General features: G+C 48.1%; 1 protein-coding gene across 3 annotated transcripts in view; it reads right to left on the reverse strand.

The window, feature by feature from the left end:
* SH3PXD2A (SH3 and PX domains 2A) overlaps positions 1–24232 on the reverse strand; it is a 264890-nt gene that overhangs the window by 193994 nt on the left and 46664 nt on the right. For all 3 annotated transcript variants that reach the window (XM_074593122.1, XM_074593123.1, XM_074593121.1), the window contains exon 2: positions 22688–22768. In XM_074593122.1, coding sequence (XP_074449223.1) covers positions 22688–22768 — 81 coding nt within the window. The remainder of the gene's footprint in view (positions 1–22687; positions 22769–24232) is intronic.

The following is a 24232-nucleotide window of genomic DNA, read 5'->3' on the forward strand; positions in this document are numbered from 1 at the left end:
GCCTAAATCCTGCCCAGGAGAGACTGTGCAGGCCGGAGCAGCTCTGCCCAGCGAAAAGCCTGGACGGGTCGGTGGGAAGCTGCACGGCTGCAAACCCTCCGGTCCTTGGGAAACCCCCAACTGTAGTGGCAAACACTGCATTGCAGCTGCAAGCAAGGTGCTGGAGGGTGCATCCTAAAAGTAGCACAGAGCCGTCAGCAGAGTGCTGCTATTAATTACATAGCTGCTGTTATCAAACATTAGCTGTTGCCATCTGTTATCAAACATTGCTGTTACCAAATACTAAGGTCAGCTTGATTCGCAGGTTGGTTTGGTTTTGCCCTGGTCCGTTGTGTCCAGTGCTATCAGATTATCCAGGGAACAAAACTCCTGACCTGCTCCACAACACCACAGATTTAGGATGGCATCTTGCAGGAGGGGCTGGTTCTTCATTTAAGTGTCCCCTCGTACACCAGCCTGACTCCTCCTGGGTCCAGCTGGTCCCCCAAAGCAATAGGGGTGTCAAGGGCTGGAGAATCACATCTGTCATGCAATGCCCTCTTCTACCCTTACTTATTCCTCTCATAAAGATGTAACTACTGATTTCATATGTGTTTTAGGCAGGGACTACCCAGCCAGCCAACTCCCATCTCTGCAAACGGATTTTGTTTGAACTAGTGCAAAGCCTGCTGCAGGAACGCTCTGAAACCTGATTTATACATCAGTCATCGATCTTGCCCCCACAGAATCCATCCTTAGAGAGACTTCTGCTGCTCACACAGTGGTGACCACAGTTTTAACTAAACCTGCTTAAAAACACACCCTTAGTTAAATTGGTAGAGTTTTGTGAGCCTGCAAGACTACTCCCCTGCTTACACTACTGTGAGAGAGATGAGACTTTAGCTCCAAATGTATGAAACTTAATCCCTCTGTTTTCATAATCTACATCTTCTCTACAGCCTGTTAGGTCTGCTTGATATATTGTCCCCTGGAAACCACGAGTAACTTCAATATTGAAAACAGAAACAATAGCTCCGAACACAATGGCACATTTTACTTCAGAAAATCCATCTGAAATGGTATCTACTCATCTCCGTAGGACGCTGCTTGTAGCTCTGGGGAGACAGGGGAGAGCGACCGCCCAGCTCAGTACAATGAAGAAACCGTGCCAAGCAAAACACAACCACAGGTTTTAACTCCACGCTGGGAGGAGACTCCTTTGTCTTCTCTTCTCCTTGTCTCCCCACCTCCAAACCCCGAGATGTTTTGCCTGAGTATCTGGTTCCAAAAACATGTGTCTCCTGTCTTTGGGGGGATTTAGAAAGGAGCACAGACAACAAATCCCACTGCCCGAGCAGGCAAACGGAGCTGCACGTGTAACAGATACCTTGCTCTGGGCCTCGAGGGAGGTAAGCCAGCAGCCCGCAGGACAGGCGGCTTCCAACAGTCCAGAGCCAGCTGCCAGCCTTTACGCTCCCTGAGCCAGCTTAGGCCCTTCGGCTCAGGCACTGCCTGGCCCCGGGTGCCGGCATCTCCCCAGGATGCTCATCTGCTACATAGGGACAGCAAAGGTGTCCAGTGCGCAGGAAGAGCAGACTCCAAGCTGTGGATGCCCACTTGGACTTGTAATGGAGGGAGGAAGGGAAGGATTTAGGGGATGGAATACAAGAACGAACCTAGGCTTTCAAAGTCTGTCCTTCTTACCAGTGCCTATGGCAATGGCATCTCACGGATGGGTTTCTCTCTGCAGATTTACTTCTGGGTAGGGGAGACAAAGTCTCCGGGTATCAGAAAAGCTGTTTCAAGGAAACCTCCTGTCACTAGCACAACCACACAATACAAGCACCTTAGCTGGACACTCAAACCCACACCAGCTCCTTCTAATGGCTGCCCTGATGCGCAGCATGGACACTCTTCTCTCTTTGAAAAAAAATGGGGATTTGGGTAACATCTAAGTCCTTAAAGCCCATGCCCAGAAGAGGGATCCCAGGGGACCCATGCAGGCGTCTCAAAGGACCTTGCAGATGGACCACACCATGACACAAGACTGCACTGGAAGGAGGAACAACACATCCTGCAGGACAAATCCAACCCAGGCCCCCGAGAAGGAAGTCTAGGACTAAAACCTTATTTTTGTAAGTACCAGCCTGCCTGAGCAGCTTTGTTAATTTAATTAAGAATGAAAGCAAACCCTGGGAAAGTAGAGATGGGTTTGGATGACGGCCATGGTGGCTGCGTGTGCTGCTCAGTGCAGGGTGGGCACAGCGAGTGTTTACAGGGCCTCCACATTACACTCTGTGTGCTCGTGTGTTATTCCAGGATTTTCATTCAGATAATAATCATCCATCCCTGAATGCGCCGCTTGCCGACCAGATGGTATTCTGTGTATTATACCAACTAATCACATGTAATATTTGGCAGGGTATTAAAAGCGTCGATGGAGGTCTTTGACGATGGTGGAGTTTTTTTTGGTCTTTTTTAATCTCAGTAGCTTTTAAGTGGCGCAGGCACATTGTCAAGAAATATTGTCAGGGCTGTGACTTTTCCAAACTTGCAGATGATAAAACTGCTACAAGTCGTGAGGGACAAACTGCACACGGAGGTCGATGCCTGCATCCGGGAGAAGAGGGACTCCTTCCAGCTCCATCCTCCCCTCAGGTGGTTCCCAGCCTCTATCCCTGCCTGGTGGCTTCTGAGAGACCTGATGGTGGGACTGTGGCCAGCAGGACCAGGCGCAGCAGGTACCCGGTATGCTGCTATCTGCCATGGCCAGCACAGTGCTGCCTTGAAGGCCAGAGCTGTTGTGCCCATGCAGGAGATGCTTCTCCCATTCCCACCAGGACAGCGGGTTCCTGAGCTTTAAGCTAAGGGTGGATGCAGAGCCACGTCAGCTGCACACCTGCACCCCTTGCTTTGTAGGCTGCTGGCTACATGTCCACCTTGCCAGTGAGCATCCATGCCTGCTCTCCTCTGGCAGATGCTCTTCCTGTGAGTGATACAAGGGGAGGTGCATCACCAGGGACTGTCTGTACATTACTGGGCACTTCCTCTGTCATAAAATGAAAACACAAGTTTTCTCCAGCCTGTCTGGCCACACATGCAATCCACTCTGGCCAGGTGAGGTATACACTAATTATATGATGCTGGTGTGCTTGGGTGATGCAAGGAAAGGGTCCTGGGGAGTGCAAGCTGCAAGGAATAGGCAACCACAACTCATCACATCCAGCAGCTCCTTCCCAAGCATTTCTGAAGGGAAGGTGCTGACCTACAGGTTGCTTTGGTGGCCAGGCTGATGTCCAACCACCAGGACAAGACCAGTGAGGATGCAGATTTCTATGCCTTTCTATGTCCTGTGACCAGCTTTAGAAGCTGGATGGGGCAGACAGGCAGGCCAGACAAGCGTAACAGTCATCTTGCACTGACCCTGCTGGGCACTGTGCAGGCATCCAGGGCTATTTCTCATCCTCCCCGTGGGTTTGCACTCGTCTGTTCTGTCCTCCTCCCCATCACACAAATCCACAACAAAGAGACATCAGAAGGATGCCCAGACTGTGGAAACATCCCCACAGATGTGTTGGAAAGTCCAAGTCTAAACAACAAGCTGCAGGTACCACACAGCTCTCTTCTGCCCTAACCCCTGGCTCAGGCAAGGAATGAACATTTCGCAGACCCCTCCAGAAATTACTTGATGATGCTTTGTCACAGAAAGGAACAGGAACACAGTAACTTGCATCAATGAGATTCTGGCCGTGTCCAGGCCTGTAATTCCCTTACCAGCAGCAGCCAAGCTGTCTGATGGCACTGCGGTATCTAGACTTGGCTGCTGGTTTTGCGAGCCCATGTGATCCTTGTGTGCTCCACAGGGCTATTTATTGATCACCCTTCAGTGCCCCAGCATTATGGCTGTAAGAGATCAGGGTACAGCTTCTCTAGGGAACTGCCTCTTCAGCCATCTGCAGAACCTAGCCCTAAAACTTCAATTAAAAAAAAAAAAAACCAACAAAAATGAAGTGGAGTGGGGAGGAGGTGGGAGGAGAAATGACACACCAACTGCTTTCTACCAGGACACAAGCAACTTCAAAAATTAGATTCCACGCATGTACCCTGCTGAGGGTAAGATACACTACTTTTGAGCACAGAATGGCCTGTTTTCCATCAGAAAGCAAGACACCAGCCTCACCCACTCCCAGCTACTGCTCGCCTCCCTCCATTATCAAACAGGGATAGAAAAGAGCATGGGAGGGTAGGAACCGCACACCTGTGGCCAGCAGGCATGCAAGCACAGTGAACTGCTCTTTGCCAGCAAGCCAGATGCAAAGTTATCTCGCTTAATTAGGGCTTCCTTTGGGGGGAAACCTTGGCTCAAGTAACTGAACAAATAAATTACACTACCAGACACACACGCATACACACAAATAACCTATTTTGCTCAGCCAGGTGCAGATGATTGTTTCTAGCCCTTCATCTGGGGCTGGTGCATGTCTCTCCATGAGGTCAGATGCAGGAGAACGTCACGCTGGCCAGGAATGGAGGAAAACCTGAGAGCAGCTTAAGAAAAACAGAAACAAAACTCAGAAGAAATTTTCCCTGCTCTAACAGGTGCAGAGATGTGATTATATGTGCTTCAACACACGGGCTTTCAACACCGCCTGAGCGTCACACTGCAGATCTAACATGGTTAAGGAAGCTTTGAAATCCCACCCCTGCTTTGAACCTTGCAGATTAGTATCAACGTGGAGAAGGATTTGAAGCTGGAGGAAGATGCTCATATTTCGAAAGCAAGCACCGGCAGGTGAAGGGGCAAGCAAAGGGGCTCTTCTCCATTACAGGCAGCAAGAGCTGGGACTGAACAGCATTAGACAGCGTAAATACAACAGAAGCTTGAAAAGGAAAACAAATTTCCCTTCTTAGCCGTATTGAGGCATGCAACAAGGCAAACCGCCAGACGGCTTCTCTTGCCTTTTTGTTAAAACTGAGCAGAAGAATATGATTCAAACATCAATGGTTCCAACGACAGGCAGGCTGACACTGTAATAGTATCTCATCTATTTAAAAGCATCTCTCAAATGTCAAAGAAAAAGGTGGAAAAAGAACTCCTAACTTTTTATCCTGAGTCTGAATGTGTCCCTTGAGGTATTACTTCCAGATTTGATCCACACAGAAAGAACTTATTTCTAACATCAGATACGAATATAGAGAAAAGAGGAAAAATAAAATGAGGAAGAGACACTGCTGGGGGGTTATGGGGTTGATTCTCTGCATAACACTGACTTGTAGGAGTCCACCAGGCCCAGGAGATGTGCCCTGTGTGCCTGCAAGTAGACAAAAAAACCCAATGAAACAACTCAGAAAAGCAAGAAGAGGAGCTGATTTCTGCAAAATCGGTTATTTCTAGGTTGCAGAAGGACCACTTTTCCAAGCTTGGGCACTTCATGCAAAGGCGATTCTTTTTTCCACAATGACACTGGATTTTCAGGTACAACCAAATTCCCTTCCCAGGGAAACCTCTCTTACATTTGCCTTTGGAACTGGGATGTCTCCAGGAGTTATTACTGTGCTACTGAAAGCAGTGAGCACACAAGGACTGCGTAGGCAATGAATAACTACAAATTGGCTTATATTCTTTACCGAGAGGGTGGTCAAACACTGGAACAGGCTTCCTAGAAAGGTAGGCAATGACCCAAGCCTGTCAGTGTTAAGAGGCATTTGGACGATGCCTTTAATAACATACTTTAACTTTTGGTCAGTCCTGAAGTGGTCAGGCAGTTGGACTAGCTGATCACTCTAGGTCTCTTCCAACTGAAATATTCTATTCTATTCTAATACTGAAGGCCTGTAGGATAGACATATGGCAAGGATTTCCATATTTCTGGTGTTCAAGATGATGACAGTCCCACAAGATGAGGATTTTCTGTGAACTTTTAATGTCACTGGACCAGAACTGAACACTCAGGACTGAATTTAAAACTCTGCATTAGAACAAAAAGATCAGTCTGAGTTTTCATCACAACCCCAGTCACCATTGCATCTTAGCACCTGATGGCCACAAATGAATTTACTCTCTCAAAATCCATGGGTGATGAAAGCTCTTACAGAATGGGGAAACAAAACCCCAAATCTCGAAAACAATTTTTCTGCTTTACTCAGGGCAGGGCAAAAAAAACCCCAACAAAACAGTGCTCTTCCTTGCAGCCCTTGTGGTGCTTTCATCATCCTAAGAAAATAAGCCAGAAAGCCAATACACTTTATGTGTATTTGGACTATGAACTATGGTTTGCACCAAAAGTATGAGAGATCTCTGTCAAACTTGCCACCCCCATGGAAGAAAACAGCCCCCAGCGTTGGTGGGCTGGAGCACATGGGAGCTGCGACTGTAACCTTCCCTGCAGGAAGCTCTGGCTGCTCATCTCCCAAGGGCAGGGGAGCAGCCAGTGCCCGGCACAAGTGGCTCAATCCTGAGGTCTCACCCCAGTCGTCCCCATCGCTATTCCCTGCATCGGTGAAACGCTGCTGGCAATGTAATGCTTTTATCTCAACAGAGAGCTCCCGAGCTTAACTAATCACGATGAACAAAGGCATTATTTCTTTCAACATATTCATCAGGGCTTGTGGCTTCTCATGCATTTTCCAGCCCCTAACACCAGAGAGACCTACCTCTGCTCAGAGCTGGTATGTGCTACTGAAATACAAATAAATTAACAGGTCACCATGAGGGAAGGAGTTTTCCATTCTGAAGACTGACTTACTTGAGAGCCTGACGTATCTGAAATCAATTTTTAAAAATATATTTAAGGGCTCTCTTTTATAGAGGGACTTTGTTATGATGTGGAAAATTCACAGCTCCTAACATCAAGCCATGGGTGGAGGGAGCCTGGAGTATGAATTAAAAATAATGTGGTTGTTTGCAGAAATTAGCGGCACCGATTTAAATCCACACCCCCCTCCCTCCTCAAATAATCACCCTGTGAACGGAGGTGGTTTATGGAGCCCTCTGGAAAATGTTCCTCATGGCCTCCATTCTGAACCCAAAATAAAATACATCACATCGCAGCAAATACTTCACCAGGGTGCTGCTCTCTCTTCCCCTCAACCCACGCCTCCCATTTGTTGCTAATTAAATGAAACAGCAGGTGCTTATACCACAAGCGCAGCATGGCTGCAGTGAGCACAGTGATTAAACCCCCCTGGAATGTCTTCTTGGAGAGCTGCATCTTTCCAGGGACCGGACTTGAAGAGGAAAGATGAGATTAGAGGCAAGGGCTGGGTTGGTCTTTGGCTGCAAGCTCCATGATGAGAGGGTGCTTTCCAAGGACAGGTCACTAGAAAAGTCAGGTTTCTGGGGAAGATGCTGGCTCCTCTGTTTTGCCAAGGCACCTTCCCGGCATCCTTGCTTGCGACAGAGTGCATGCAACATAGCATGCTCTGCCTCCGGGCTGGAGACATCTCCTTTCTCACCCAGATGAGACCCATCATCCCAACGCAGAGCAGCCCTCCCCACGCCAAGGCATGTGTGGGCAACTCAAATCTTCAGGCAACGATTAGCAAAGCAGTTCCTGAGGCAGGAGCCATCCCAGCCTAACCCTGGGTGAGGCCAGAGAAGGGATGCACAATGAGCCAGGGCATCAGAAGTGGCCAGGAAGGTTATCAGCCGTGTCTGAACACACGACACATCAGGCCACGCTAATGAGATGTTCCTCATTGCCACCAGAGCAAATGGGTGCAAGCCTGGAGAACAATTTTGTAACAGCAGCTCTCTCTTTGGGACATGTCCTCACACCACGACTCCTGGCGCACCCAGTTACTTGCTTCCCTCCACACCGCGATCCCACCCACAGGTACTCTGGGGACACAGCATAGACTGAACCCACCCCATTTCCTTCAGATGGAAGAAAACAACCCTTGCTGCCACCAACGCCATCACCAAGCCTCACCTCCTGACACCAGAAATCAAGAAAATCAAAAGGCAAATACTATTCCCTTATCAATAAGGGATAGGCAATGCTGTAGGAAATGGATAGGCATGGAGCAAGGGGCGCTTTCGGGCAGTCAGAGCTGAGCGCCCTGTCAAACAAGCTTTCCCCTGCATCGTGCTCTGGGGCCTCCTTGTTTCACCCCAGCAAAGTCTTTCCCCTGCTTGCCATGCACCCCATTGACAGCCACGGCTCCCTCCCATCCCAGCACGCCAGTCTCGCTACGGTGGCTTCCCATCGAGACAAGCTGGCATGACTTTAATCACCCAAAGGGCACCAGTGAGTACTAATGCAAGGGGACCCTAAGCCAGTTACCAACTGGGATAATATGGTACAAGCCTGCAAATAAACTCTTCATCCCTTCTACAAACTCCACTCCTGGCAGCAAAAGTCCACAAGACCAGGACATAATCCCAAGAAAGAAAAGCAGTATTTATATTTCTGCTGAGCAGTTCACTTCTCTTTGGTCACTCTGCTGATGCTTCACTTCTTCACCAAACCCTATTAGAAATGGCTGGGGGCTCAGGGGGGGAGGAAAGGGAACGTGGTCATTAAGGTCTGGCTTAGCTACTGTAATACAACTAACGTCTGGCTCTGTTAAAAAGACTCCCAGCCGAAGACTTCAAAGCATTTTACAAACATTAATGAATAAACTTTCTCCAGGAGGGCTGATTATAGCCCCCGTTTTATGGGTGGATATTTGCAGATAACCTTCCTGCCACACCAGCAGTTCCCCACTCCTTGTTCCACACCACAGACTCCCAGCTCCTAATTACACAAAAAACATCCCCACGTTAAGGCGATGAAGTGTATTTTGACCTAAGAGTGGAATAGGATTCGACATGAGGTTTCTTAAAAGCAACAAGCAGGAACCTACAGCCCTAATGCTCCTGCAACACCCAGCACAGCCCTGCTCAGCTGTATAATCCAGAGCTGTCCCACACCCAGAAGGAACCTGAAACTTTGCAGGGCGTCTCTCCACTTTGGAAACACTTTCTGCAAACTTCTCCCTTTGCATAAGGATAGTCAGGGACCACCTTCATGGAGCACACCGCCCTTTACTGCTCCACCTACCTTATTCACAGATCCCAACGGCAAACAAAGCTCTGCCATCTCCTGAAACATCAAATGCTGAATCCTACTCTTGCGTACAAGCGAGATGTGTCAGAGACCGGCACCTTCTAACCCTCATCACAGTAACAAAACGCACGTTGCAGATGGCTATAGAGGTTTTTGCAAAGCTGCACTAATGACCACCAATGCACCAGAAACAACAAGCCAACCTGGACTTCTTACAAGGATGCAGGTGTTCACCATGTACCGTCCCACAATGTATTTTCCTGTCGACCAGGAAGACGCACACCCCAGTTTTGCTAAGGCAGCAGCAGCACATCACTGCAGTGACCAGGACAAGCCCCGACTTGGATTTCAAGGCTTCCCAGACCACAGAGAGGCCAAAACATCCCAACTCCCTGGGGTGTCAAAAGCCAGAGATTAGCCAGATAAAACAAAAAGCCTGTGAAATAATTTCTGCTCCAGGTGGATAAGATACACTCCCTGTAAGACAAAACTTCGATCATTAAACTCACCTTAGTCCTTTGAAATAATTTTTTCCCTGTTATCATTTTACTTAGTCCTTTACTGCTTTGCTTTCTAATTTCTTCCCATTTGGCATTTTCCTCTCTGTCCCTCACACAGCGTTTTCATGGTTTGTCCTTTACCTCTCTCAAAACACCTGGCTGAAGATAGCAGCTCAGCAAGTCCCACTGGTTTTCTTAACACACCCTTAAAAAAACCAAATGCACCAAGACCCAGGCGCATGGCTCCGATGTTAACTCAGTTTGCAAAAACACCACTAAATCAATTAGGATCTGCCCGTGACTGCACCTGATGAATCAGAGACATCTCTGCGTTGACACCGATGCCTCACGAACAGCTTCAGTACAGAGCCCTGCTTGCACTTCAGATTTACAGAAATTATCTTAAACACAGGGGTGCTTTTCTGAGTCTCTGCTTAGTACGCTGTGGGCTTCTTCACTGCTTCTGTCAATCAGGAATTTGTCAGCAACTCACTCCGCTCCAAAGCATGAAGCTCCTCACTGGACTGCAACTCCCCACTCTGCTCTGCTGGCTTTGCAACCCACAGGGTCCCAGCTGCGCTTGAAGAGTCCCACGTGCAATCCCTGAGCACTCTGATGAGTCCCTGAGCAATCTGATCTAATTAAAGATGTCCCTGCTTACTGCAGGGGCACTGGGCTAGATGACCTTTAAAGGTCTCTTCCAACCCAACACAGTCTATGATACTATGTGCAAGGACTCGCTCGCACCATTAGGGACAGCAGCAGCTCACACCAGCCCTGCTGCAGCTGCAGACCTGTACAGTGCGACCCACTGCTGCGCACCTGTGTCTGCTACCCAGAACAAAGCTCCCAGGGCTTGGATCTGGGAACGCTGTGGGTCAGAAACACGCTTAGCATGTGCCCAGGACACCCTCCTCTCACCCACGGACCGAGGGACCATCAACCCTGCTGCACTTCTGGGCATGGGAAGGGAAGAGCAAATGCTAACCCAACAGTTAACTGGGGGAGCTGCATAAAACTATGGTTACGGCCACCTGTACAGGTAAATGGCTGAAGGAAGGGTGCAGAGTCAGCGGGTTACCAGCCAGGGCAGTGCCAAAGGACCTGACATGCTGTAAGAGTTCAAGTCCTCCCTTTCCCACACAGATACTATAGACCAGATCTCTCCTTTTAAATGAAAAGCAAAAGGCGGAGAGCAAAACCGCCAGCTTGGCCCGGTGTTGTTCAACCAGGGCACCCAGGAAGGAGCGTGCACAAAGCTGTGCTTCCCCCAGACCATCAGTACGCTTGCTTTCTGCAAGACTTCACCACTCATCTGCTCAGCAGCGTGGCTCCTCTGTGGGTTTTGCTGCCCTCACCCCTCCACTGGAGACACATCAATGCTTCCCCTGAAGGAGGGAAATGGGAAATTGCAAAAGACAGTTCTGCAGTGGGAATACTTGTGTTTGCACGAGACACAAAACCGCTCTTGCTGCAGAAAAGGAGAAGCATGCCCCAACTCTAGGCAAGCAGGAAGGGAATAAGGTAGAAAACAAACTCTCAACTTCATGCTCCGTACGCTGCTTCTGCAGAAAAGGTTAGTTATTCAGGTGCTACAGCGAAGAAGCAAACAGCGCCCAACACTCATAAATCAGGCTGGGGTGAGGAGGACTATGGCAGACAGGACTACGCACAGTCCACAGTGGAAGAGACGCCTGTTGATGCTTTTGTTTGTCCTGTAAGCAAACCCTGGCATAACAGGACCAAGAGCTATGGCTCCTTCCAGACACAGCCTTCCCACATCTGAGCCTGTAAGAGCAGAAAGTCGGGAGGGGCGAGGTGGCAGGGAAAAGAGCCCTGACAGAGCCCTGCATAACCTTTCCATTATGGCTGGGCAATTTTCTATTTGCACTTAAGTGCAATAATGTAAATAAACTCCCCGTAACCCTTGCAGGGCTATTTAGGACGTTTGCGAAAACAACCAGCTCCTCTCATCACGAGCCAAGGGATGCGAACACAACAGGCACTTCTCATCTCGGTCTCCGCACACTTAATGAAAGTGAAGGATTGTATTCCCAGCACAAAAGCAGAATTGTGTTTCAGGGCTGGGGGTGTGAACTCAGCGCGATTTTCCGGCAGTATAAATAATTGAAAGCTGAGTACGATTAGGGGAGAGCGGCGAAGCAGTAGAGGGGGTGGAATTGTCATGCCTGAACTTTTTGGGCTTGGGTGCTCCAGGGAAGAAAGGCCATGGAAAAATCCTACCGAGGAATTTAATTTTCACACAGAGATTCCAGAAAAAAATAAAAAGGCTGATCTTGATTTGTGGTAAAAGAGGAAACACGCTAATAAAGCAGCACTTGGAGAATTCACTGCCTGTGTGAGAGCAGCCCCGGAGCCGTAGCTTTGGCTGAGGCCGGTTCCACAGCCGAATTGCTCTCCTGTGTTTTATTGTTACAGCAAACAAAACCTGGAACAAGGTTAAAAAACAAGTGGGCTCCTCCCAAGGCTGAGCTTTAAATCCTGCTCTGGAGACCTAATGGGCTATCATGAGACCTTCCAACACCAGAATAATAGAGACGGAGATGGGATAACATGGGAAGTATATGGTGAGGCTTTAAACATCTTCTGCTGAAGAAAGGCTTTCAGCCGTTTTACCACAATGCTGCATAATCCCTTGTACAACATAACGCCCAGGGACAAAACCAGGAGACATGGGGCCAATACCAAAGTTTTCCATCTTGGTTCAGAATTAATTTCAGGCATGTTTTTCTAAACATGTGCTTTCCGTTAGCACCACAACCTTACAGGGACTCGTGCATCCTGATGTATTTGATTTTTAACACAAAAAGAAACCAACAGCTACAAAATAGGTCTGAATCCTCCTCAGCTGATGTAAGTCAACTCAGTTAATTTGGGAGAACGTGGTGCTTTTCCTCTCTGTGGCTGTATCCAGGACCCTTCCTACATTGCAGGGTCCCCACTGTCCTCACAGCCTCCAGGTCAGCGATAGGCGCGGGATGTAGGTACTGATAACAAGAACAACTTACACAAACCAAACCTCTAGAAAGCAAGGGAATAATTCCCATCAAATAACCCTTTTGACTAATTTCACTGCTTTCTGTGCTTGCTAGAGGCCCATAAGCGGAGTTTGGTATTCTTCAGGTGTTCCTTGAAGGATCTTTGCAGGTAACAAGCTTGCGTAGTTCAAATGGTGGATGCAGAGTATCTGACAGTAGGATATAAGCTAACCTTTCTGTTCCCCATCAGAGTGGCTTTAATCCTTTATAAATCAGATTCCCACTCCAGACAATGTGAATTCATCCACTGGGAAATCTGCTATGCATTACAGTTCTGCAGTGCTCCCTTGAGATTTTTGGGTTGGACAAATCTGCTCAAGTTAAACTCTTTCTAGATAACTCATAAAAAACACATGCATGCAAAAAGCAGGTAAAGCAATTTGTCCATAGGTTCCAAATAATATCCACAGAGACTTTTCCAGTCTTTGTCCTGTTCTAAAAATACTATCCCATAAATATGTGAGCATCTGGTAATGTGGCATTACTTCACATCAGATCCGAACCGGAGAGAGAAGCTGAACTAGAAACTGGTATCACATCTGAACTTTCCCAAATCTTACACAGCTTTAGGTCAAGAGCCTTCAGTGCAGGCTTCTCTCTCATACTCAAAGTCCACACACACTCTAAAAAACCCACCCCACTGGGATCTTAATAAGCAGTGAGAGTTCATCACTGCTGAGCTCTGCCACTCATTTAATTTCTAAGTTTTCCCTGACTGTACCTGTAACTCTGCAGCCAGGGGAAGCTCTGGTCCAGCTGCCTGGGCTCAGGGCACTTGCAGAGGGCTCCTAATCAGGATACTTCCCATAACCGCTATTTCAGAGGTCAGGTCTCCTGGGGGAAGTCTGCTTTATGAGCTCTCACTCTGCACCTGAAATCGGAGCCACTTAGTAACTCCACACTCCCCTCTGAACCCCCCCAAGGCCTTCCTCCATGAAGTGGAGCTGGCACTCATCACCGTCCCAGCACGATCACACACCTCACAGACAGATTTCACACTCTCCCCTGGCTGATGAGATTAACAGGGCACTCAATGTGGGATCCAGGCCTTGTGAAATCAGGCAGAGAAAAACCCAAACCTTAGGATTGTCAGAGGCTGCAACTTCCAAAGCATTGCCCACCTCAGATCATGCACGGCACTTTGGGGAAGCAGCAGACCAAAAACCCACAGTCCCCTTGGCCCAAGGGGTACAGGCTCTTCTCTTGCCAAATAAAATTTATCTGCTGGGCAAAAGCACACAGTTGAGCAATTCTGATTTATTCCAGCAGGGATCAGGGATATGTCTGTGTGCATCCATACACACACTCTTGCTAGAGTGATGATGGAAGATGCTTTTTAAGAAGGTTGAGGAACAGCCGTAGGAGACCATGTGTAGTTAAAAGGACACAGTGAAGAAGTCAACAACCTCTTTCTGATGCTCCCAATCTTTCTTAAAAAAAGAAAACCCCTACTCATTCGTATAACTACATATAGAGTCTGTAGCTTAATTAAACTTTGTTTTACTTCCAGGATCAGGAGCCTGCCTAAAGAAGAGCTACAAACTGAATGTTAACAAAGATCTGCCAGTGTTGAACTTCTGCTCAGAGGCTGCAAAAGACAGGAAACCACGGCGACAGTGAATTCCCTTGAGTAATCACAGCAGATCACTACTTGCGCAGCCCCTCTGGAGCAGCTCAGATTGTTGCAGCACAGCATTTGAGGGATCACAAGGATGGAGGGGAAAAAACCTCATCTTCAGAGCAGCTTGCCACTTGATGTCATGCTCCTGTAAGACCTCAGAGGTGAATTAGCATTTAATCTGAGTCAGATAAGGCAAAAGCTTCTTAATGATGTGATGAAATGTTTCAATACTACTAATTCCACACACAGGACACGAACACCAGGGAAATAAAGACTTGTCGACATCCAGGAGAACATCAGCATTGTATGAAGCAATGCCCATGTGGTGCCATGACCCCAAACAGCAACCATCACAGTCAATGATGCCATGGTGGGGTCCAGGACCCTGGTCTTTTGCAGCAAGGGAATGGAGGAGGACACAACCCTCAGAGATGCAGCTTCCAGAGACTCCCATCCCACAGTGAGGTCAGGACAACCACTGAACCAGAGCCCCAAAACCTTACTGCCACCGTGTCCAGAACGTGTAAGACTCCTGTGGGTGTTCCTGGTATTGCAATACCTTTTGTGCACAGTGAAAATAAAACCTTCATCCTCTGATAGCAAAGTCCATTCCCTGTTGTTAGAGGGGCATCTCTGAACTCAGACCACGGAGATAGAGCAGCATGGGTATCACCTCTATTCTTGCTTTGCTGCCATCACACCCTCAGGAGCTGGCTAAGCCATCACATCACTTTCTAAGCTCACCCGTGTCCTGGCCACGCCTGCATATGGGGCAGGCAGGGGAACATATTAAGTCAGTGCTGAGCATCAAACATCACCCCGTAGCCACCATGTAGAAGATTCCCATGCTGCAGTGTATGGGCAACATTCAAGTGTCAGCTTTATGCCTCAACAGCATCCAAGTGCAGAAGTACGAAGGGGAGGGTTCCCACAGGCTGGGTCGCTTTCTCAACTGCAGGTTATTTGCCGTGTTCGTTGAACGTGGCCTCTATTGTAGCTTGGCAGGCACTTTGCCATTTCCCCATCATGGCCCTCATCTTTGTCTGACGTGTAAAGTCTCTTTAGAAACAAATACTGGAAGCTGAACAGATTGTTTTGCCAAGCAAACGTTTAAATAATGATGGAAATAAGAATTATAAACAATTCCATTTATTCATTGAAGACAAAGATACTGCCCAAAGCCAGATGGTATCCTAAGGCATCTTAAGACTGAGTGCTAGAAGGAAAAATGGTATTTATATAGCCTTTAAATCAGCCGAGACAAGCACTCCCAGATCAATAACCGTATCAGCTATTCATTTTTTTTCCAGAGGCATCTCAATTTCCCCAGCAAGCTCTGTTACTGGCAAGCTTGCTGCTGGGCTATTTTGCTGAAGGCATGGGGGGTTCTGCCACTAAGAGCCAAGTCTCGCAAGCGTGGTCTCACCAGGAGCTCCAGCACAGCTGCCAAAACATGCCAGGCATGGTCAGTGCTCACAGACGGCGGCTCAGGGCTCCTCCTGGAAATCTGGTTTTCTCCATCACCTGCAAACCTTGCCACTGCTGGCCCCTCCACACACTGTCCGGGACAGCGGCAGCAGCCAACTGGCCCGTGTTTACTCGGAAGAAAGGACATGCCATTTCTCCCCAAGGAGCCAGCGCTGACCTTTGGGAACAGACATGTTGACAGAGCCACGTTCAGATTTCCTCCGAATTTTCCCAGGCTTGTTTCAGTTTCAATCCTGCTCTTAAGGAAGCTGTTTTCAAACCAAACCCTACATGTCAACTGCTGGAGTAACTCCATCCTCACAGCCCCGTGACTGTCAGGGATGGTCTTGAAGTCAAGCCCTGGGTCTGAACCTCGTGAGTCAGATACGGAGCCAGGCCCCTGGTCTGGTGGAGGTTTTCACAGCAGCTCTCAATGTCTACAGCAGGGACAGGATGCTGAAGCCCAGCATCCCACACTGAGGGAACAGGAGCAGGAGAAATGTGATCCTTGCAATTCAGACCATCCTGGCCAAGGCCATCACAGCCCAGAGCTGGGGGAGCCACATGCTTTGACTCCAGAGCCCAGACTCTTTGCTGTCAACGCAGCCCAGCGGAAGCAATGTCAGTAAGTAAAGTCTTCCCTTTCTGCCCCTTTGCCTTATGTTTCACCGTGCACTTGCACCACAGCTTGATGCAACAACCCTCTGCCATGCTGTTCGTCCCCACCTCCTCCCCTGCCCTGTTTGACCCCACCTTCTCCTCCAGCTTTCCTACCTGTTTCCATACGCACCCTCAGATGCACACACATCGCCCAAGAGAAACACTCCCTAAGCTCGTCAGAGGCTGGGAATCTTTTTAACGCAAACCTCCCACGCTGCGAGAGGGGCAAGCTGCATCACGCGCAGAGCCACATCAACAGCCGTCCTTCTCTTCCCACAGGCCCAGGAGCTACACATGGGGTGGCACCTATGGACCTGAGCATCACTCACTGCAGAGTGACCCTGCTGCTGTGGACGGCTGAGAAGACCAGGTGGTGACTCTACTCATCCTGCTAAAACGGCCTGGTGGGTTGAAGATTAGGAGTTAGAATTTTCAAATGCAAGGAGCACGCTTGCCCCATTGCATTCCTACCTATACTCTTCACCACTGATAAATTTAGTGCATGTTTGAGCTTGTCCATTCACTGCTCCTGCAGAGCTAAAAGCATGAACATTACAACATGAGATATCATAGGTCCTACAAAAACAGTCATCACTGAGTTAGACGGCACTGGACCACCTGATTTAGGGACTGTGAGTCCCCACCTTGGCAATTAACCCAAATTAACTAATGGAGTAAATATATGCATTTCCATCAGAGTCCCATCAGGCACCTACCCCAAAAGCACCCTGCGCCCATTCCCCCTTTGCTCTGCCCCAGAAAGCCTGCACCCTGAAGCCACCAGGTCCCGTTTCAAATCACAGTGACCTGGTGAAATGCCAGGTGGTCAGGCATGCGGCACAGTTACAACCACCTAACTGGAAGGGCAACTGGACATTACAATATTTGATGCAGCTTGGGTTAACAGAGAAAGGGATGTTTGGACAGAAGAGCACGTAACGGAAGAACGATCAATAGCAGCAGCATTCAGATAAACTCCAGTCTGCGTAAGAAAAGCAGGGATACAGACTGCAATTACTATTTTTGTTTAATGTCCTCTTCAATGCTCAGTTACTCCATTATAGCACTATAAACAATCAGGATGACCCGAGCAATAAAAAATGAAGCTCTTGATGTTTTATCGTCAGCCTGGAAACAACTTACATCTCTTTCCGCTCCCTAAGAAAATTCTTGATATTCTTTATTTTTTTTAATGTTCTAATTGGCTGCTAGTGAGTTCCTCTTTCTGTGCCACTTTGAAGAAAACCTGCTTAGATCAGCAGACCGCATCAGGCAGATAATTTTTTGCTAACTGATACACAAAGCAAATGCTTGAACAGAGCTTTGTTTATTTGCCTTTTCAAAATTGTGACATTTCAGATGTCTCCTTGCAGCCAAAATGTCTGTGTGGGTCATTGTGCGGAGAGTCGGGGATCTGCCTACCTAACATTCCTGCCGTGGCTCCGGCGGGGACATCGTTTGCCTCTCACACAGCCAGAAACACAATGTGGGCTTATGGCACGCCGCTCAGGCCAGCTGCTGTGTTGTGCCTTGAAGAAAGCTGTATTTCGCTATTGTGAGAAAAGACCTTCCACACACGGAGACCCAGCTGTCCTCACGGGCGGAACACAGAGGCTGCTATCTGAACGCAGGGTTTGGAACCTCTGCCAGTGCTCTGGTCCTGTTCATACTCTGACTCCAAGCACCAAGTAAGACACACATGAAATCAGAGCAGAACACTTGGAGTCGCTGGATAAAGCGCAGAAGATGAACCGCTGGTGATTCAAACTAAGACACCAGGCACTGAAGCACAGTCACATTTTCCCTGCTTGCTTTGCTGGGGAGAGGGTTTCTCGGCAGCGAGGGGCAGCAGCCAACTGGGGTCATCACATCTGTAAAAAGCCCAAGGTGGTACTGAGCGACTGGCAGGGTGAGGTGGGGCGTGGGTAAGAGCCCCCCCTCACACTTGCTGGCTGAAAACACTGTTGTTGCTTCTCGGCCCAGCATGGCGACCGGGAGGGTGAGCTGGCTGCATCCCCACACTTCTCCACAGTATGGTTTGGGTAATTGTGCACACTCAACTACAAAACCCGGTCCTTCTAACAGCCTCCAAAAGCACTTCCCCACAAGAAAAACATGAGCCTTATATCTGTAGATGTCTTTTGCTGCAGAATGGAAATGCCAGGAGTTGTCCCTGCTATCCCAATAAAACAGTGTCCTTTCCCAGCATCTCTGGGGACAACAGGAGCATCGCCAGCTTGAACTACCAACTCAGGAGAGGATTCTGCTACCACCACCAGCAAATCCATCAGCGGTGGCGGGAGACCTCAGACGGCATCCAGAGAACATGCCCAAATAAGCCACTAGCCTACCATGAGAGTCAGCACTAGCTACAGGCGATGTTCACATCACCGTTTCTCCCAGTCACGGGCACTTCATGCTCCCCTGTTCTGCATCGCAGGCAAGAGTGAAGCACCCAGGTGCAGAGTGCATGAGAAAGTAGCGCTTAAAATATTACATTAGGAGGTGGCTTTGACCCCACGTGGTGCTCAGGTGCAAATGCCTCCCCAGGGTGAAAGACAACAGATAATTGGACTTGACAAGCAATTTATCGTAATGCTTTCATCTCTGCAGAGTTAATTCAATACTTTCAATCCTATTTATTGAAACGTTGGCACCCACATGTATTCTGCTGCCATCGTTTGACCCATGCTCAGCAGATGTGACTTGGTTGCACGATTAAATGATGCAGCAATGCCCTGATTTTGTTTAAGCCCATATTTATAGATCTCTAGCCCACACTGAAGCACACAGGTCTGACACTTGGCTTGTTGCATTGGGTTCTGTTTGCCGTACTTCTCACACCTTCATGGGGCAAACTCCAGCTTACAAATCCCATGGTATGTCCAGTCTCGATGCCCTTTTACTCATCTTGAAAACAGCCTGACTCCCAACTCAAGCATATGCACTGCTGAAATAGCACGGCCAATCACTTCTGGGGTTTGAATCCTTGGGACAGAGCAGCCTCTTACTGCCTGCAGAGCCTAAGAGGATTTGCTAGGAAGCATTTCAAAAAATCCAGTACCTAGTAATGCAAGGGCTCTCAAAACCACTGAGCCACTTCCCACAGAGACAGATGTTCGGGGAAGGGTGGGCTCTTTTTCAGAGAAACATGAAATTGCAGTAGTGAAATTAATTATCTGTATTTCTCCCTCCTTGTCCCTGGGCAGCCCCCCAGGTTTCCCCATGGGTCCTATCCGGTGTCACTGTCAACACCAGGCACTGCAGCCCTGATTAAGTCATTACAAGTCAGCCCTTGTTCCTCCACTTCTAGTCAAGAGCAAATGAGACACGCGCAGGCTTAGGAAGCCCTGACGTGCAGCTCTGTCGTGGACACAGTGGGACGAGAGGAGCTGGCAGAGACCTGCAGACTCCAGCTGTTTTGGACACGAGTGGTGCCTGCAAATTGGCTTAGCATTAGTCATTGAGCATTTCCTTGATTTTCTGTTGGAATGGCCACATGGGATTAAGCAGGGACGTTACCAAAGTTGATTGATTACGCTAAGGCCACATTACCATGCCTGGCATTAGGTCACAAAACACAGGGCCAACCAGTACTACATCAGAAGTTCAAACTTCCACCAAAAATCTGGAAATCACAGGTCATCTCCTTATCTGGTGCAAAGGGAGGGAGACCTAAGGAGACTGCTTTGCTCCTCTACAAGCAGACTGCACCCCCAACACCAACCATATGGTCCATGAGCAAGAGCCAGGTTCCGCCCCTCAAGGATTTGGGGAACGTGGGCTGGTATCTCCATGTTGCTCTCCAACTTCTATTGTGAAAGTCTACTCTGGGCTTTCTGTTGGAAACATCATTCCTCCATTCAGGAAATCTTAACATGACTGGGAATCACCATCTGCAAGGCAAGATGCAGCGAAGCCTAGAGCCCCACTTCAGGCTAGTCACGGTTCAGACAGCAAACATGGGGAATCCTCCACTGCTAAACCCTGAAACAGCTGCTTTACAATACCAGGAGGATTTTCCTATAAATGCTAAGGTCTCCCTGTTGCAGTTGCCTGAAGCTAGAGACACTAGAAGCAGGTCCACCACGTACAGGGAGCCATTAACATTGAGCCTGAGCAATTGCAAGCAGATGGAAAAGCTTCTAAAGTTTTCCATGCCTGCTTATCCATGTGCTGTGGGAACCCAGCATTCGCCATTGAGCCAGAATCGCTGCACATTTTTCCCAAATGTTTCCCACAAGTTTCCCAAAATGCAAAGGTTTCCCAAAGTGCCCCAACATTTAATTTGCTTTCCCAACTCCCTTTTGCAGGCTTCATTAGAGTTGCAATTCAAGACCCAAAGTCCATTTCACTTGCCTTACCTCAGAGATGCTCTGGCAGCATCAAGAGCCCAGAAAAAAATAATAGCAAAAAAAAAAAAAAGAATTACCTCTGGGAGTCTAAAAGCACCTTATGGCAAGCCTGAGCACAGAGGGCCTTGTCCCTATCTTACAGCTGGGAAACTGAGGCACAGATTGCCACACCGACATGCTTACAGAGACGTGACAAGACCGTGAAAACCCCAGGTGAAGACCTCAGTTTCGGTAACTGTGTGCCTCACGCTGTAAGAGCAAAAGAGGCTGCTGCAGAGAGCTGTCACTGCTCACGCAGTGGTGGCCCTGACGGAGATTCCTGAGAGGGAAAAGGGTTAAGGAAGGGAATTTTGTTACTTTCTTGTTGTATTTTCTCGTGGGGGGAGAAGCGTTGTGCAAGCAGGCGTTTTCCACTGGCGCTAGGCCCCCTTGCACTTATCAATGGGACCTTTCAGGACTCACTCCCTGATTGAGACATCATTTCCTGTCCAACACACTAACCCCATTGATAACTCCACGCTTGATGGGAACTTTTCAAACCTACCAGGAAAGGCCAGGAGACCCAGAAGAACATACACATGAAAACAGGACTGGGGCGAAAAGAAAAAGAAGAGAGAGAAAGAAACAGTTTTGGCCACAATCACCCAGTGACAACAAATGTTTGTGATTACGGAGCTGTGCATCTTTAGCAGGTACATCAGACACAGCGAAGCCACTGACACTCTTCACAGCAGTGGGACTGGCAGGCCTGGTGCTTCAGGCCAGTAAGAAGTGGAGAGTGGCACAAAAGGATGCTTAAGAACATCCCTCTTTTGTCTTCCAGCCACACAGCAAACAGAAATCAGGACTGGCTATAGAAATGGTCCAGTTTTCCACCAGAAAAGCCAGGAGGCCACAACCGATAGAGCTTGCAAAACAGGCTAGAGATTTCAGATGTTCAAGTACCAGATGTGACACATAAAGGGGGAGCAATGATGAAACTAGGACTCTTCAAGGTATCTCAGATCAAGTGCCCAAGGGAGGAACGTTTTTTTTCCCTAATTTATCATGGCAAACCTGCTCAATGTTATTTCCCAGGACAAAGCCAAGCCAGCTGTGCACATTCTTAACACTGACTGTGAAGACTCACTTGATATTCTAACCACTGCCCAGCTCCAACCACAAGCTCCAGCCCAAAACAGCCATTTCCCCCAAAGTTTAGGAGTCTGTCAAACCACAGCTTTTATTTTCACCTATCTCCAAGCAGAGATTTCATAACCCCAGCCAATTAGACTTTTGCTGCCTACACAGGCATAATGATACAAAGGTATTGATGGATCTGGATTATCGCTAAATAGGACACCAGTCAGAAAACTCTTCCTACCGATGCAGGTGCCATGGAGCAGCACCAAAAACAGAGTAGCTGATTCCATACTGAAACTTTGTAATTTGGACTTTTCCAGTTTCCTGGCTTGAGACTTGAGCCAGCAGCTATTCAGCAAGAAAACTTTCGAAGAAACCTAAATACACAGGGATAGAATACAGCAAAGGAGCTGTTGAAAACAGCAGGAGCCGGGACACCAGCTGGCTGGGTAGCTGGTTAGGAGGAGGGTCTGGAAGGTTTCCACTACCATCTCCATTACTGAACTGCTGTGGGAGTGTGCAAAAGCTCTGTTGTTTTCAGCAATTTGGGTAAGTAGTTTCTGGGGGCCCAAAATGTAGCTCTCTTTCTGTTCTAAGTGCATCTCAAGTATTTAAAATTAGATTCCCTCTTCAATAGGAACCATTCATGAAAATGTCAGCTTTAAATGTCTTTACAGTGCAAGTTACTCACTGTGAGCATACCACCCACTTATCTTATACCCTACAAGGAGAGAGTCTGAAAAGTTTCAAGATTGTGACATGTAACAGACCAAACAAGCACAAAGCCTTATTTAAAGGCACTATTAACCCAGCTGGAAACACAACTAGAAGTGTGAGTAGAAATAATATTTTATGTTAGACAAGACAGACTTACCTGCAGGTCAAAGAACTTGCTGTATCTCCGGTAGATGATCTGGGAAGTCAGGTCAGACCATGTTACATTGATGATATAGACCTGTTCAGGGAAAAGAAAATACAAGTTAAGGTGGGCTCTGAAGCACAGGATACCTCCACAGGCTGAACAGTCAGTACAGGTAAATTCTGCATCTTGCTGGCCAATCCTGCTCACAATGAGGAATATAACCCTGGGTGCAGGATTAGCCGAAATTAAAGCCATTGCCCCATTGCAGCCTTTAGCAGAGGTCTCAGGAGACCACCCAGTGTTCTCCCACTCACCCCTATCACCCGTTCTCCTTGGGAAGAAAGCTTTAATCGAGTGACAGCACTTTTTCTGGTCCCTGGTAGCACACCCTGCCCTCTACCTCTGTCTGTATGGCGGGGCCCAGAGCATGTTGCAGGCACAGTCAGGAGAGCTATTCTACTCCTGAAGTAACATTCCATCATGGGCTGCTGATCTCCAACCCCATGCTCCAGGTTTTCCTTGTATACGGAGATACGATCAAGGCCCTTCCCAAGCAAGACGTGGCTCTAGCTCAACAAGGAAATTTAAAGGGAACCCAGCTCCTGGGGGCTCATGGGATTACAGCCATGTAGCACAACCACTTATGCACACCCATACATGCACAACAGCAGCTCAACCCTACAGCACACAGCCCTCGCTGAGTCACATCGTACCACTCAGCACCTCTGGCACCTATCAGACTGATTCAAAGATGATATAAAGCTAGTCAGTGACAGCGACACTATTTTCTTACAGCAGTGGAAACAGCAACACAAGCCCAGAACAAGTCCAGGACTTCCCTTGTCCAGCCCTAGCCCATCCCCAGAACAATCATCTTAGAGAAACAATGTTTTACTGGAAGATGTAATAAAAAATGATTCACATATGCATGCACACACATGCGCATATATAGATATATATATATAAATAACACAAAAGTATTTTCTTTTGACCTTAGGACCTTCAAAACATTTTCAAAAAATGAAAAACCAAGGCAGATTCTGGTCTCCCGTACACTGGCCTTCAGGCCAAATGCTGATTCTGCTGTCTTGATGACAGATACACAACAAGTTTCATCAATCACATTTCATTACATTTCATTTCATTACATCAGCAAACACAGGATGGAGCCACCGAGGGTGACTACACAACACCAATGTAATGGAAACCACAGCTAGCCCAGCTCCTGGGTCTTTAAAGCCATTTCCACATTTCACATATGGAGTGAGATAACGATCAGCCAGAGGAAACAGGAAAGCATCCCTCCTCCCTCATCCCGAGTGCTGCAGCAGGAACTCTCCCTTTTGCCATGGTTACAGAAGCGAAGCTCTCCGTCTCCAGCGATGGGGGATGGATAAGCATCACCCTCTTCTCTGCCTCCCCCAGGTCACTAGCCCATCTTCCAAGGTACTGATGCAGGGTAATTGCTTCTGGGCTGTTATCGATAAAAGGTACTGCATGGAAACCCCTGGAGGGATGTTGAAGAACAGCATTAACAATGCTTTTCCAAGGACTGCT

Source organism: Larus michahellis, chromosome 6 (assembly GCF_964199755.1).
Source record: "Larus michahellis chromosome 6, bLarMic1.1, whole genome shotgun sequence".
In the NCBI taxonomy this organism is placed as follows: Eukaryota; Metazoa; Chordata; class Aves; order Charadriiformes; family Laridae; genus Larus; species Larus michahellis.